The 14,506-nt window shown below is 45.0% G+C and overlaps 1 protein-coding gene across 1 annotated transcript; it reads left to right on the top strand.

The window, feature by feature from the left end:
- The first annotated feature begins 4,387 nt into the window (after positions 1-4,387).
- On the top strand, positions 4,388-9,286 carry LOC110507441 (prolactin-releasing peptide receptor-like). The gene is made up of 2 exons (XM_021587434.3): positions 4,388-5,395; positions 5,670-9,286. The coding sequence occupies exons 1-2, from the start codon at positions 4,568-4,570 to the stop codon at positions 6,006-6,008; spliced, it is 1,167 nt and encodes a 388-aa protein (XP_021443109.1). The 5' UTR covers positions 4,388-4,567; the 3' UTR covers positions 6,009-9,286.
- The last annotated feature ends 5,220 nt before the right edge of the window (positions 9,287-14,506 follow it).

The raw sequence follows: 14,506 nt of genomic DNA, 5'->3' as shown, positions 1-14,506 counted from the left end.
AGCTAATGTATGGATACCCCAAAAAAAACAACTTAAGTAAAAATACTTTAAAGTACTACTTAAGTACTTTACACCACTGATGTCAATGGGATAATGAAACAAATACCAAAATATCGTTTTTGGGTGGAATTTGACTTTAAGAATGAAAAAAAATTCAGGAGCGAGGACCAGGCTTCAATGCAACCCTTAACTAGTTGCCTTGAACGCAGCTCCCTAGCAACTCAACAAGCACCAGCTGCTAACCATTACCAATCAGCCTCCTACTGTTTGCAACCCTTAACTAGTTGCCTTGAACGTAACTCTTCAAACAATCTCCAGCTGCTAACTGCTAATCAGCCTCCACACCTGTTCTCACTCTTCTTATTAATCACCACCCTATTTAGAACCCCCCCCCCAAAAAAAAGTAATTTCCTTTCACTTAGGTTCCTTCAAGGATCTTATGGGGGTTGCTGTCACCACAGCAGCCTGACTGCCTTTGCCTGACAGTGATGTCTACCTGTAACTCCAAGCCAAACCCAACAGCAGAGGTATCAAACTCATTCCCTGGAGGGCTGAGTGTATATGCTGATTCTTTTTTAATTTTTTTATTTTTATTTCCTTTCAATTTGTGTCCAATTAAGAACTAGACACCCAGGTGAGGGGAGTTCCTAACTAATCAGGGACCTTAATTGATCAATCAAGTACAACAGACGAGCGAAAACCGGTAGACACTCGGCCCTCCGTGGAATGAGTTTGACACATGCGCCCTATAAGAGTCAACGTCCCTGGATCCTTCATCTGCAGCCCTTAGCTTCATCTGGTCCATTCTCGCATCCTTAAATTTCCTCAAATATGCTAAACCCATTTCAATTTCTGGTCCTTACACTTGTGAATACACTGTAAGCTGATACATTTATACAATGTAGGGTTGCAAAATTCTGTGAACTTTCAATAAATTCCATGGTTTTCCATAAATCCTTGTTGGAGGATTCTGGAATACCTCCTTTTTCCCTTCTGATTCCCGGAATCCTCCAACCAGGATATCTGGCAAAAACAAGAATTTATTGAAAGTTGCTGGAATTTTACAACCCTAATGCAATCCATTTCAAGTTTTAGTCAAATACTGTTTGGAAAATCTGAATTACTATCCATTCCTTCTAAAGAAGCACTTCAAAAAGAATAGTTTTGAAACGTGTATCAGTATTTTGCTGTTAGATTAAATAGTGAGCCTATCGTTATCTGATGTATTGGTGTCTAAACAAAATGTTCACATGGTATTTCACGGAAAACTAAGATTTTTTCATGAATGACTCCAGGGTAAAAGATGTGTGAAACACCAATTCACAATCAAAGGTTCAGAACACAAGATGGGGGACATTACAAGTGTTATCAGTTTTGAGTTGTGTACTTGGCGTTTTGAAAATATAGCACTTACATCTGATGATTGAACTAACATTAGCCCAATAGAAAGATGCCAAATTCATAGTATTAATAATAAACGTTCACCTTTTGAGTATCTTAATCTTGTTGAGCAAACTCCCAATCCTATTGCAATTTCTTGCCTTAGGGCTCGCACACGTCGCACCAAATGTGGATCTAGCATTTGTCTGCCGTTATGTTCAGCGGGCTGGGTTTTAGGGACCACCACATTGTAGACGTCTGCTGGAATTCTTTTGCGCGATTCTACATGTAAAATCAGTGCTCACTCGGTTCGCAAATTACATTCAGAGGTGTGTGTACTCTCAGCCAGAAAACGCTGTTGATGTGTCTGAGCCCTTACAATTGTACATTGATGAATAAAAAAAAGAACTGACTGTGTGTCACAGGAGGCTGCAGAGGGGAGGACGGCTCATAATAATGGCCGGAACGGCGCCAATGGAATGTGTCAAACACCTGTAAACCATGTCTTTGCTGTATTTGATACCGTTCCTGCATATTCCACTCCGGCCATTACCACGAGCCTCCCCAATTAAGATGCCACCAACCTCCTGTGTGTGCATGTGAGGCAGGAAGGGATGGAGGGATAGTCTACAGAGACATTTAATTGCAGACTTGTTCATATAATATTAGCATATAATTTTATGCAGGTTTGGATTTGTGTCTGAGTGCATAAGAGAGAACCATATGTGTTGCATTGTGCACTTATGGAAGGAGGTTAGCCACATGTTTTAGGAGGGGAAATAATATAGAAATTCATGCAGGGTGTGTGATTGACATCTCTGGAGGGAGAGCGAAAGGGAGATGGAGAAGGGAGGGTAGTGTGGGGACACCACACAATCTCTCTTTTCAATCACTTTTCTATATGCTCTGAGGGGAAAGTGTTCTCACTCTCTTAAGTCTATATGAGCATCTGTGGCACAGGCACTGGCTGGGTTCAGAGAGAGAGAGAGCGAGAGAGGGGACATGCTCACAGCACAGGGAAGGAGGGAAGAGAAGAGAGACAGTCACAGAAGTGAAGAGACGTGACAGAGAGGAGAGACGCGTACTGCCTCTCAGGAAAAGCAAGGCACAGTACAAGTAGGCTTCTCTCTTATCTTACACACTCCGTGCACACTACTACACACTGCACAGCTATGCATACAAACACACAAAATGCACATAATTACAGTTTAAATTAATGTTGCTTGTTTTATTGTGGAATACAGAAAATATGAACATTTGAAAAATATATTGTGAAATTTGAAATTCTATTATTCCCCCCCAAAAAAATATATATACTAAAACTATGTATCGCTAGTTTGATGGATGATTTCATAAAATTGTTAATGGTTCAAATGGTATCCGATATTAGAATGTGTAATCACGTGTTATTTGTTCAATCACAAATGGACTATTATCCTGATATTCGTGTTAGTTTTGCATTAGCCAGTCTTTTTCTTGTGTTTTTTTTGTTGTTGTTGTCTGCCTGATCCTTCAGTGTACTAGATCAGATAGTGTGCCATAACGACTTTGAATCTGTTGCCCTGCTATCATGACGGACCAATGTGTTTCAGGAGCATTTTGATGGTTATCTCTGTTGCCGTACTGTTTTTAAGCTCACTTCAAAGTAAATAGCGAGGCTGGTCCTGGTCACAGTAGAAATGCCATCCAATACTAGATTGCAATACCACTCCGAGTTTCGGACTGACTTTCATCTCGATGTCTCTCTCTGCTTGGACAAGATCCTACGCAGCCTGTGAAGACCTGACGACCCAAATCAAATGCACTGTAGGCTCTCGACATTGTGCCATGGAGACGCCGTTCACAAATGCATTTCATTACGTACAGTTGTTTGTCATGTCACCGCGCAATAACTTGGGCAACATGTTCAATCCCTCCTTCTTCCTCACCACCTGTTGCTTTACCATATTCAGAGTGAACCTTCATCTATTTTTCTCTGTATGTCCGTCTACCCATCTCTGTATGTCCGTCTACCCATCTCTGTATTTCTCTGTATTTCTTGGCTGAAGCATATTTGATAATGGGAGATCACAATCCAATTCCTCAAAGTAGGCTGTGATGATGAGGCCACTAATAATCTCATTTTCCTAATCGAATAAATAATGATAGTCGCCCACATGAACTAGAGAAAAAAACAAAAAAAAACATTTTAATTGATAAAGCGATCTGATTAATCGCACACACACAACATGCGTCAGTGCAGGCGTGAAACGGTTGGGTTCTGGATGAGATGTCGAGCTCCCCTGTTTTTCAGTCAGAGGGGTTTTCAGCTCTCATCAAGGCTCAGAAATGAGACTGGAAGAGCTCCATCAGGTGCATGGCAACAGCATTACAGGGGATGCATATCTGAGGTGCCGGCGCTTAGACCAAGTGAGTAAAGTGAGTGTAGCCAGTAAGGTGGGTGGCCACGGTATTAAAGAGACTGGACAGGAGAGACATGACATTTGCACAGACGCCCTCATGACATTCTAGTTAGTACATACATAGAGAAAGAGAGAGGCCCAACTCGGCGGCGGTGATGTTTTCTCATTGTTTCGCCCACCAAGCATTGAGTTTTTGTTCTGAGGTCAATGAGATCGTGTCGAATTTGGTGAGCAGAAAAATGAATGGCTTTTTTGCTATGTAAGGTTTATTCGATTGAATAGAAGTTTCGTAATGCTTAAGCTGTTACAAGTGTGCTGATATAATTAGGACACGTGACATCCCGGCATCTTTGAGAAGAAACACTTTTTAGCCGAGTGGTCTCGAGATGGCTATGCATTTTCGCGGCGTGAGACTAGTAGCATAGCATCTCTCCAATGAATACAAGCGTTTGACGTCAACAACCCTCATTGAATATTCAAAGAAGGATTACAATAATGAGATGTACCCACCAATCAAAGGAAGGATAGGCAGGAGCTAGACAGCCCGCCGTGCCACTTTGTGGACAACGAGAGACACGTATCTTGTCAGTACATCTATAATCTTTATTAAGTTAGCAGCCAAGGGAGACGGGGCTGCTGAGGGTCAAGGTTATGAACTTAGATATTGGTTCAACTATATTCTTTGCTCTATCATGCTGTAAATGATTGGTGCTTCCTCCAGTGTTTCCTAACTGCCACAATGGAGTGACTCCCTATCTTGTGCTGTAGGGGAGCAGTGTACTGAGATGGATCCCATCCTGGAGGAGGTCCTGAGTGGGGCCAACACTACTGGAGGCCCCTCCCTGAACCACAGCAACAACCCCCTGGACGTGTTCTCTGGCATGCAGCTGCTGCTGCGCTTCAAGCCCCTCTTCCTGCCCCTCTACTGCCTTCTGGTGGCCGTGGCCGGCATAGGCAACTCCATCCTGCTGGCCTGTATCCTGGCCGACAAGAAGCTCCACAATGCCACCAACTTCTTCATCGGTAACCTGGCAGCCGGCGACCTGCTGATGTGTCTGACCTGTGTCCCTCTGACGGCCTCGTACGCCTTCGACAGCCGCGGCTGGGCCTTCGGACGCCCTCTCTGCCACCTGGTGCCGCTGTTGCAGGCCGCCACCGTCTTCGCCTCAGTGCTGTCCCTCACGGCCATCGCCGTGGACCGCTACGTGGTGGTGGCCCACCCAGTGAGGAGGAGGATCTCTGTCGGGGGCTGTGGCGCGGTGGCTCTGGGGGTGTGGGGGTTGTCTCTGGCCCTGGCTGCCCCTCCCTCCCTCCACACGCGCTACCTGGACTTGAGGCCCCGTGGGGTGGAGCTGGTGGTGTGTGAGGAGTTCTGGCCGAGCTCTGGCCAGCTCAGGCTGCTCTACTCCTGCTGTATCCTGGTAGCCTCCTACATGATCCCTCTGCTGTCAGTCAGCGTGTCCTACTGTGCCATCACAGTGCACCTGAGACGCCACACGCTGCCCGGAGAGCCCTCACACTGCCAGCAGCGCTGGAGTCAGAGGAGGAGGAAAACCTTCTCTCTCCTGGTGGCCTCTGTGCTTGCCTTTGCCCTCTGCTGGCTGCCCCTGCAGGTGAGAACACACGGTTGTGCGTGCACACACACAGGCACAGTTACAATGCACTCACAATGTTAGCCCACTTGCACTTTCCTGATAGCCCATTAACTTTCCTGACATATTTATATTATTAAGCAGATTTCTTTGAGAAAATATGACGAAAGAGCATTTTAGGGGCAGTTACATCACCTAGGCTGAGCATAATCCCAATGTAATCTCAATGTAATCCTAATGTAATCCTAATGCATGTGACCCACTGACTGTGTGCATTCCTCCTCCCTCCCTACAGGTGCTGAACCTGCTGCTGGACCTGGACCCAGACTACCACATTGTGGACAAGCGCTATGTCAACGTGCTGCAGGTGTGCTGCCACCTGGTGGCCATGAGCTCCGCCTGCTACAACCCCTTCATCTACGCCTCTCTGCACAGTAAGGTCTGGCTGCACCTCAAGGGCTACCTGTGCCCTTACTGCCGCCAGGAGCCCCCAGGGGGCCAGCTCCTCTCCCGCTCCACCTCCCGGAACCCGGCCACCTGCCTCAGCCTGCTCTCTGAGGTCTCCGCCCCCGCCAAGGAGACCCCGGGAGTCGTCGGTCCTGACTCCGACCCCACCAATGACAGCACCCTCTGAAAACATCAGGAACCACGGTATGGTTTATAGGTAGGGGTCAAAGGTCATATACCACAGCAGCAGCCATTACATATATCTCATATACGCGTTAGAGATGACAACGGGTGTCCAGCCAGACACCCGCTGTAGGAGCAGGGGGAGAATGAGGAGAGACAGTGTGACAGGGGTTTTAGACTGCTCTGGAGACCGTCACCCCTCTGGATAGTTCGTTCTGTTTGCCTTGGGTGTCACTACATAAGCCCTGCTGCCAAAGACGATGAGCAGGTCTCCCAGCTAGTGCGAGGCAGAGAGTGTAAACACTGTCACGACCATGGGCTGGGATGCAGGTCTGGCAGCGGCAGCGGGGGAGATGACCCTTCTGTGAACTCCTCACTCTCCAAATGGATTACAAACTCAACGGAGGAGGACGGCAGGGCAAAAACAGTCTGCAAAGACAGCTCGCTCTTTTCGGTTGTTCCCTCATTCTACTATGCTTTTGAAATCTTTCATACTTTCTCTCCCTCTTTTTAATCTCTCTTTTCCGATTTATTTCAATGTATGTCGCTATAGTTTTATATTGATTCCTCTCTCTTTTTCTCTGCCCCCCCTTTCACTATCTGCCCCCCCCCCCCCCTTCTCTTTCTTTTCGCCTGGGCGATATGGGACTGATTCCCCAGCCCAGTGCTAGTTTCTGTAGGTGTGTTGGAGTATCTTTGAATAGGTGTTGATCCCTGCAGTTGTCCTCTGCAGTCTCAAACCCAATCAGCTCCCTGGAACGCAATTAACCCAAAGTGAAGTGGTATCTGTTCAGTTACCAACAGTGACAATATGGCTGCCATATTAACTGACAGGACAGGAACAGCACCCAGTCTGCCAAATGTACCTCACAATTGGATTAGTTCCTTATCTGTTGCTGGTTAGCGCAGCTAGAACACAAGGGACTTTTTTTAGTCTTTGTTTTGCCACTTTCTGAACCCAGAGATACTGGCTTTGAGCCTAATCAAATGGATTCATTCCCAGAGGCCCTCTCAGGTGGTGTCTGTGACTTGGGTGTTATGCTCTGTGAAAAAGGTTAGAATGTTTTCAAAGTGAATTTCTCCTCCAAAAAAATGATGTTGCACAACGTTCTGATTTCCCAGTGTGTCGTGATACACTGGGTTTCCGAGGAGGTGTGTGTTTCTAACGGGGTTGGGCAGCGGTGTCCATGCCTGTCTTAGGGTGGTGGTTGAGACCCTAGTTTCATTCTGACAGTTCATTGGAGGTGTTAGGATGGCTTAGTTAGCCGGGGTTATTGTAGCTACCGTTCACAAGGCCCCCTGAGCACGCTGTCACTGACTCACTCTAGCAAACCACCCATAGCGTCATTCCAACAAGAACACTGGGCCGGAACGACTTTAATTGTGATAGTTATGGATGTTTGTGTTCAACCCGATTTAATCCAAACTGAATGCTGCTGTTACGTGTGAGCAAAATGTGTTTTTTCCTCAATCTGCTAAATATAATAGAAAAGTCTCAGGGGTTTTGAATGAAACTCCTTTAAACAAACGGTTCATGTAGGTTGTGAGTCACACATACACACATTTGAAACAATTCCTCCTGCCAATGCGCATGCCCGCAGTTTCACACATCCCCGTCGCACGCACACGGTTTCTGTTCCTTCTCTGAAGAGGCACCTGTTCTACCCTACCTCTTTGTTGGCATCAGCTTGGTTTCCTGTATGCTGTTCAGGGGCCCCATGCCCATAGGGGGCACAGGGGCACGTACCCCATTAGACTTTTCCTGTTGGTTTATTTTTCCGATGTTGCATGAATTACTGAACTTTAATTTTTTAAGCCCACATTTTAATCATAATTATTTATAATAATAAAATCTGATCTGACAGCTGTATTTTGCAGTGGGGGGCACAATGACTGGACCAGGCAAAGTGTATCCCCTTATTCTGTGGAGATGAAGAAAAAAAAAATGAATTAGGCAAGTCAGTTAAGAACAAATTCTTGTTTACAGTGACGGCCTACCCCCGGCCAAACCCTGGACGACGCTGGGCCAATTGTGTGCTCCCCTATGGGACTCCCAATCACGGCCGGTTGGGATACAGCCTGGAATTGAACCAGAGTGTCTGTAGTGACGCCTCAAGCACTGAGAGGCAGTGCCTTAGACTGCTGCACCACTCGGGAGCCCCTGGCAAATGGTTCCTTCCCAGGTGCATCACAGAGTATAGATAGGCAGGACGCTAGATACTGTACTCTAGTGCAGCGGTATTCAATTCTTACCCTATGAGGTCCGGAGCCTACTGTTTTTTTGTTCGACCTGATAAGTAACCCACCTGGTGTCTCAGGTCTAAATCAGTCCCCGATTAGAGGGGAACAATGAAAACAAGAAGTAGAGCTGGCTTCGAGATCCAGATTTGAGGGCTACAGTGTGTGCAGACAGTGTCGTCAGTGGAGGAGGAGAGAGAGTGTCGTGACACACACAGCAGTTGATTTGGTTGTAATGGCCAGTGATGGTTAGGACTCGCGGGGGGGTATGCTTGTAAATGAATTCGATCAAGCCATGTAGCCTATTGTTCCTTCTTGATGAATAAATAAAGCAAAAATGTTTTGTTGTTTCTCTGTAATACTAGCCACCTAGCAATTGTATGAAGTTGGTTTTAGCTAGCCAGCTAGATATGTTCCCAATCTCCAAACCTCTACCCAGCTATTTCAGGCTATCAATCAAGTTGGAGTAGCTTTTCTAACCGTCTTAGCTCACATCCATTTCTATATTTTACCCGGATTTTAGCAGAGATGCAGAAAATAATATTTAGTTTCTTAAAAAAACAACTAAAAAAACATGCTTAGATATGCAGAATAATACGTTGTTTAAATGTAATCTGTCACCTTATGATAACATGTTATTTGTGTATTAATTATGATGCCCTGATATATGCCTGTATTGATCATGTGTGTTATCATTCCATGTACTGTGTTTGGTCATTTGGATGTAATATCCTAGGCATGTTAGTGCAGTATATTGAGATGTGTGATTTACAACAGTCAGATTGACACCCTCATTAAAATTACAAATGAACAAATGAAGAGGTATGCTTAGATAACCTACGCAGAGAAATATACATTTTTTTTTTTACATAAAATTAGGCATAATGATTATGGATTCATTGTAGGAAAAAGCTGTGTCAAGTGTTTGAAACATGCTAAATTCCCCCCCCCCCCTCCCGCCCCATCCTCCGAGAATAATTGGTGCATGACGCACGCCCCTGATCCTGTTTGTTTGCAAATTAAAAAGCCTGTGAAATCAGTCTTGTGAAAAAAAAATGACTCAATTCTCTTTTCGCCTATTTCACACGTCACATTTTCACACAGAGACAAACAAAGACAAACACTTAAATACACACATGCACATCCACCAATAGCGAAATGATGTAGCTATTTAAACCAGTACCAGTGACAAGTGCCACAGGAAGTGGCTCTAAACAAAGGGCAGAGCAGTTAGACGGACCAGTAATGTCCGATAGATAAATGTGTGTGCATGCTAATTGGTTTCATTTATCCTATCTGGCAGCCATGACAGTAATGGGATTAGAAAGCCTGGATATAGGCTGTCTTCCTCAATCCCAGCAGGGCTCAACACACAACAGCAGCAGTTTCAGCCCATGGCCTTATAAGTATATAGTCTATGGATGAACCCTAGAGACCGTTCTCACTTTATCTCCTCTCTCGAGCTGGTGTTGGCTCCCTAGACAAGTCCCTTCTCCGTGTGTGTGTGTGTGTGTGTGTGTGTGAGTCATATTACCTATATAACATTGACATGCATTGCAATTAGGGCTGTCAAACGATAAAAAAACAATGTAATCAAGTTAACTGCAGGATTTGTTGGGATTAATCGCAAATTCCAAATGTTCTCAAACTGAGGTGTAATTTCAATATTTTTTTATACAAATAGCATTAGATGAAAATTAGGCTAGTGGCCAATTCTCAAAAAGAGCTTTAGGTTTTTTGAGATACCACTAACCGAGGTAGAACAAAACACAAACATGTTTTTTTCACATCTCTAATGTCTAACATCGATCAAATGGATGGTGGTGAAAAAATATTTTACTGTAAAAGTGGTTAAATTAATAAATATTGTGACACACCACCTAAACTCAAACAGTGCAGAATAATCCCTAGTTGGAAGGAGGGGTTGTGGGCCACATCAACTCATGTAACCCAATTATACAAGCGCTGATATTGCTCAAATTTGAAACACAAGCTGTCGGTTGTCTGCCCTACACACACACATAAACCTGTAAACAAAGAGATACAACAGGCTAAAACATCAACTATGAATATGTATAATGAATGTAAGCTTTCCTTTTTAGTCGCTGAGCGATAGACTACTTTCCAAGTCAAATTTGTTCAGTGCTGTATGGTCCTGCCTCAAAAATACATGCAGTTACACTTTTTTTATGTTGTGGCTGTTGTAATCTAATCGGCTCTATGGGAAACAAGTGAGCTGAGACGGTGAGTGAAAACAGTCGGGTCTTTTCAGTCAAATGGTTCCTCTCGATTTTATACTGAGCAAAAATATAATACGCAACATTGCAAAAATGTCTACATTTTCCAGAGTTACAGTTCTATGGATTTCACATGACTGGGAATACAGATATACCTCTGTTGGTCACAGATACCTTTAAGAAAAGGGTAGGGGCATGGATAAAAAAAAAACAGTCAGTATCTGTTGTGGACACTTTTTTGCCTCATGCAGCGCGACGCATCTCCTTCGCATAGAGAGTTGATCAGGCTGTTGAGATTGGCCTGTGGAATGTTGTCCCACTCCTCTTCAATGGCTGTGCGAACTTTCTGGACATTGGTGCAGAAACTGGAACAGAGCATCCCAAACGTGCTCAATTGGTGAAACGGCTGGTGAGTACGCAGGCATGGAAGAACTGGGACATTTTCAGCTTTCAGGAATTGCGTACCGATCCTTGCGATTAATCATGCCGAAACATGAGGTGATGGCGGCGGATGAAGGGCACGACAATGGGCCTCAGGATCTCGTCACGGTATCTCTGTGAATTCAAATTACCATCAATAAAATGCACTTATGTTCGTTGGCCGTAGCTTATGCCTGCCCATACCATAGCCCCATTGCCACCATGGGGCACTCTGTTCACATCGTTGACATCAGCAAACCGCTGACCCACACAACACCATATATGGTATGCGGTTTTGAGGCCGGTTGGATGTCCTGCGAAGTTCTCTAAAACAACACTTACGGTAGAGAAATGAACATTACATTCTCTGGCAACAGCTCTGGTTGACATTCCTGCAGTCAGCATGCTGCAATTGCACGCTCCCTCAAAACTTGCAATAGCAGAAATGCTCACTAACAGAGATGGAAACAAATTTGTGCACAAAATTTGAGAGAAATACACTTCTTGTGTGTATGTCACATTTCTGGGATCTTTTATTTCAGCTCATGAAACATGGGACCAACACATTACATGTTGCCTTTTTATTTTTGGTCAGTATACACTATATATACAAAAGTATGTGGACACCCCTTCAAATTAGTGGATTCAACTATTTCAGCCATACCTGTTGCAGAGATCCCAATGCTCAATGTCAAGTGTCGGCTGAAGTGGTGTAAAGCTCGCGCCATTGGACTCTGGAGCAGTGGGAACGCGCTGTCTGGAGTGATGAATCACGCTTCACCTTCTGGCAGTTCAACGTATGAATCTGGGTTTGGCAGATGACAAGAGAACGCTACCTGCCCCAATGCATAGAGCCAACTGTAACGTTTGGTTGGCCATGTTTTTCATGGTTTGGGCTAGGCCCCTTAGTTCCAGTGAAGGGTTAACCCGAACCCTGACCCCCAATGGCAATGCCATTCTTATTCTCCAAGAACTGTCCTTGATAGGCCCACTCCACCATCAGTCCCCCTCTGGCAGTTAGTAAAGACAGAAATGTTGTGTAACTAGACTGCCACACGTCAGGAGGCCATTCAACAGCCAAAATGCCATCTGGGAAGTGCTGGCGTGCATTGCCCTCTCATGTACCTATTTTACTACCATCCATGGCTGGCCAGCCCATTGTGGCACCTGACCTGGACTTGCATGTGAAGAATGATCTCTCATGCTCTGGTGACTCATGCATTGGTCTGGGAAACTGTTCGTCCCTATAAAGGACATAATACCATCTAGGCAAACAAGAGGCCCCTTAAGATGGTCAAGCAAACGAACACGCTGTATGTGATCGTGTATGGTGGCTGGGGATTGACCGTGTCACAGTGGTCTTGGTGCACCATGCGTGATTCTGTTCCACCACCTCTGCCACCCCTGTACCTCCCATGAAAAGCTCAAAGATTTTCTTCAAATGTATACAGTATGTGTGTGGAGATGTGCTTACGTCCCTCATAACCAATGCGTCATAGTCATAGTCTATGACCTACACTCTAAGTAGCCTCTCGGTAACCTGAAGTCAGTCACCCTCACAGGTACTGTCACTCTCCTCATCTCCTGCTGGGCCTGCCCCAGACCGTAATTACAGCCGACTACCCGATGTAAATATCAGCCAAATAATCATCCGACCCGACATCCAATTGAATATAGGAATATGTAGGACGTGACCTGCAGGACCACATTCAACATTAACATGTAAATAAACTACAACCGCAGGTCAATTAGGTGTTGGAAATATCTGCGGGCAGGTCTGTTTGCGACAGCCCTTTCACAGACAACCAGACAACGAACCATTCCACTACTGCAGCATCCCCAGCGTCAGTCAGGCGGATGGGTCTCATTGGCATGCAAGCTGCGTCCGCCGAGTGCCTGCACCCAACTTTTGTAGAAACGAAAACTGATCACCACACACAGCCCCCGAGTGCCCTGCCAGTCATACAGGAAGGATACGGCCTTTGTCTCTGTATCTTTCCCAGAATGACCAGTTAGCTGTGCAACTGGGGGGGGGGGGGGGGGGGGGGGGTGTTAGAGCTGTACATATGCGCTGCTAGAGTGGCTGACTGTTGTGGTTGCAGGTTGCTTTCCTGTACATTGGTTACACTGCTTCGTGCTTGTGTCGTGAGAATTGATGAACACATCAAAAAGCTAGTTGGCTTCAGCTATTCACAATGTCGGGCACGGCAGTGGCACTCATAGTCCTAGTTATACCAAAAGTCCTTCCTTTAAAGACAGAATACCGCAATGCAAAAATAAACCAGGGCAATTTATATGCAGGCGGACGTGTTTGAGTGTAATTACGTTGACCGTACTGGATTCAGAGTAAAATGTATTTTCACCAAAACAGTCTCTATGGGCATGAATGTTGTACACATTTCTGGAAAAAAATGCCTCTCATCAGCAAAATGTATATTGACACATGATACCCCTCCTCTCCCCTGTAACTATTCCCCAGGTCGTTGCTGTAAATGAGAACGTGTTCTCAGTCAACTTACCTGGTAAAATAACAGATAAATAAAAAAGTAATAAATTGACCATCAAATGGTATTATGGCAGCCATATTGGACATTGGAGAAAAACAAGCTCTACCTTTTGGGTTTTCATGGGGCATGACAGTTGAACTAATCTCAGAGGCATTTCTAAGTTATATTCTTCAAGAATCAAGGGTATATATAACATGAATTTATAAGTCCACAAATGCATGTACAGTAGCAACTACAGATTGCCTTTTTAAGTCTGTGTGTCCATTGGGCCTATGGGTTTTAGTTTTTTTTTTTAAATCAGCACGTGGTCTTCTTAAATTAAACTTGTTTTTGACAGTATGGAACACAATACCACAGAGGATTAAAGAAGGTAGGGACTCCCTCAAACTTTTATTCCATAGGCTGGGATCTGCACTATGCAGCTGTTATAAGAGCGCATTTTTCACTGGCCGTCTACAGGTCGCAAAAAACAATGATTGGTAGGCTGCCCAAACTCGGTCATGGGACCCCCCCCCCCCCCCCCCCAAAGGCATGCTACCATGCCTTTGACTTTAATTGTCAATCCTGTTATTAATTGTCAAACCTGTTAGAATTGTCAATCCTGTTATTAATTGTCAATCCTGTTATAAAGTGTATCTTCAGCGATACGGATTGAAATAGAGCCCTTGAAGCAGAAATCTGTGGAAGGGGAAAGAGTGCCACTGTTCACCCCAGCGCCTTTGTTATTGTGTTGTTGATGAAATGAAAAGGGGGCATCCGGCATCAGGGTAAGAATTAGGCCGTTTTAATCGCGCTTTGATGTCCACGGGACCAAAGAGTGTGCGATGTTCGAGGTTAAACCTCTTTGTTGTTGTTGTAATATTGAACACGGCGATGGCAGTTTCACCAACTACAGATCTCGCTTTCAGTTTACCCCGACTGCATACTCCAACCTTGTCAATGTGGGAAACGCTGCAAGTGTTCACCATAACACACAGCACTCTGTGTGATCAGTAATAATGGCACATTGATTGGGACTCCAACTGTGAGAGTGGCGTGGCAGGGAATCTGTCAGTTGTCTCTGGCGCGTTCATTGTAGCTGCTCCATGTCACATTTGGCA

This window comes from Oncorhynchus mykiss, chromosome 27 (genome assembly GCF_057628025.1).
Source record: "Oncorhynchus mykiss isolate SJ-2025 chromosome 27, ASM5762802v1, whole genome shotgun sequence".
Lineage (NCBI taxonomy): Eukaryota > Metazoa > Chordata > Actinopteri > Salmoniformes > Salmonidae > Oncorhynchus > Oncorhynchus mykiss.
This window is presented reverse-complemented; position numbering and strand designations above follow the sequence as displayed.

Excerpts from the sequence above, each read along its gene's own strand:
- LOC110507441 (XM_021587434.3), top strand. The coding sequence starts at position 4,568 with ATGGATCCCATCCTGGAGGAGGTCCTGAGTGGGGCCAACACTACTGGA. Across the intron at positions 5,396-5,669 it reads TCTGCTGGCTGCCCCTGCAG|GTGCTGAACCTGCTGCTGGA; the intron begins GTGAGAACACAC and ends CCCTCCCTACAG.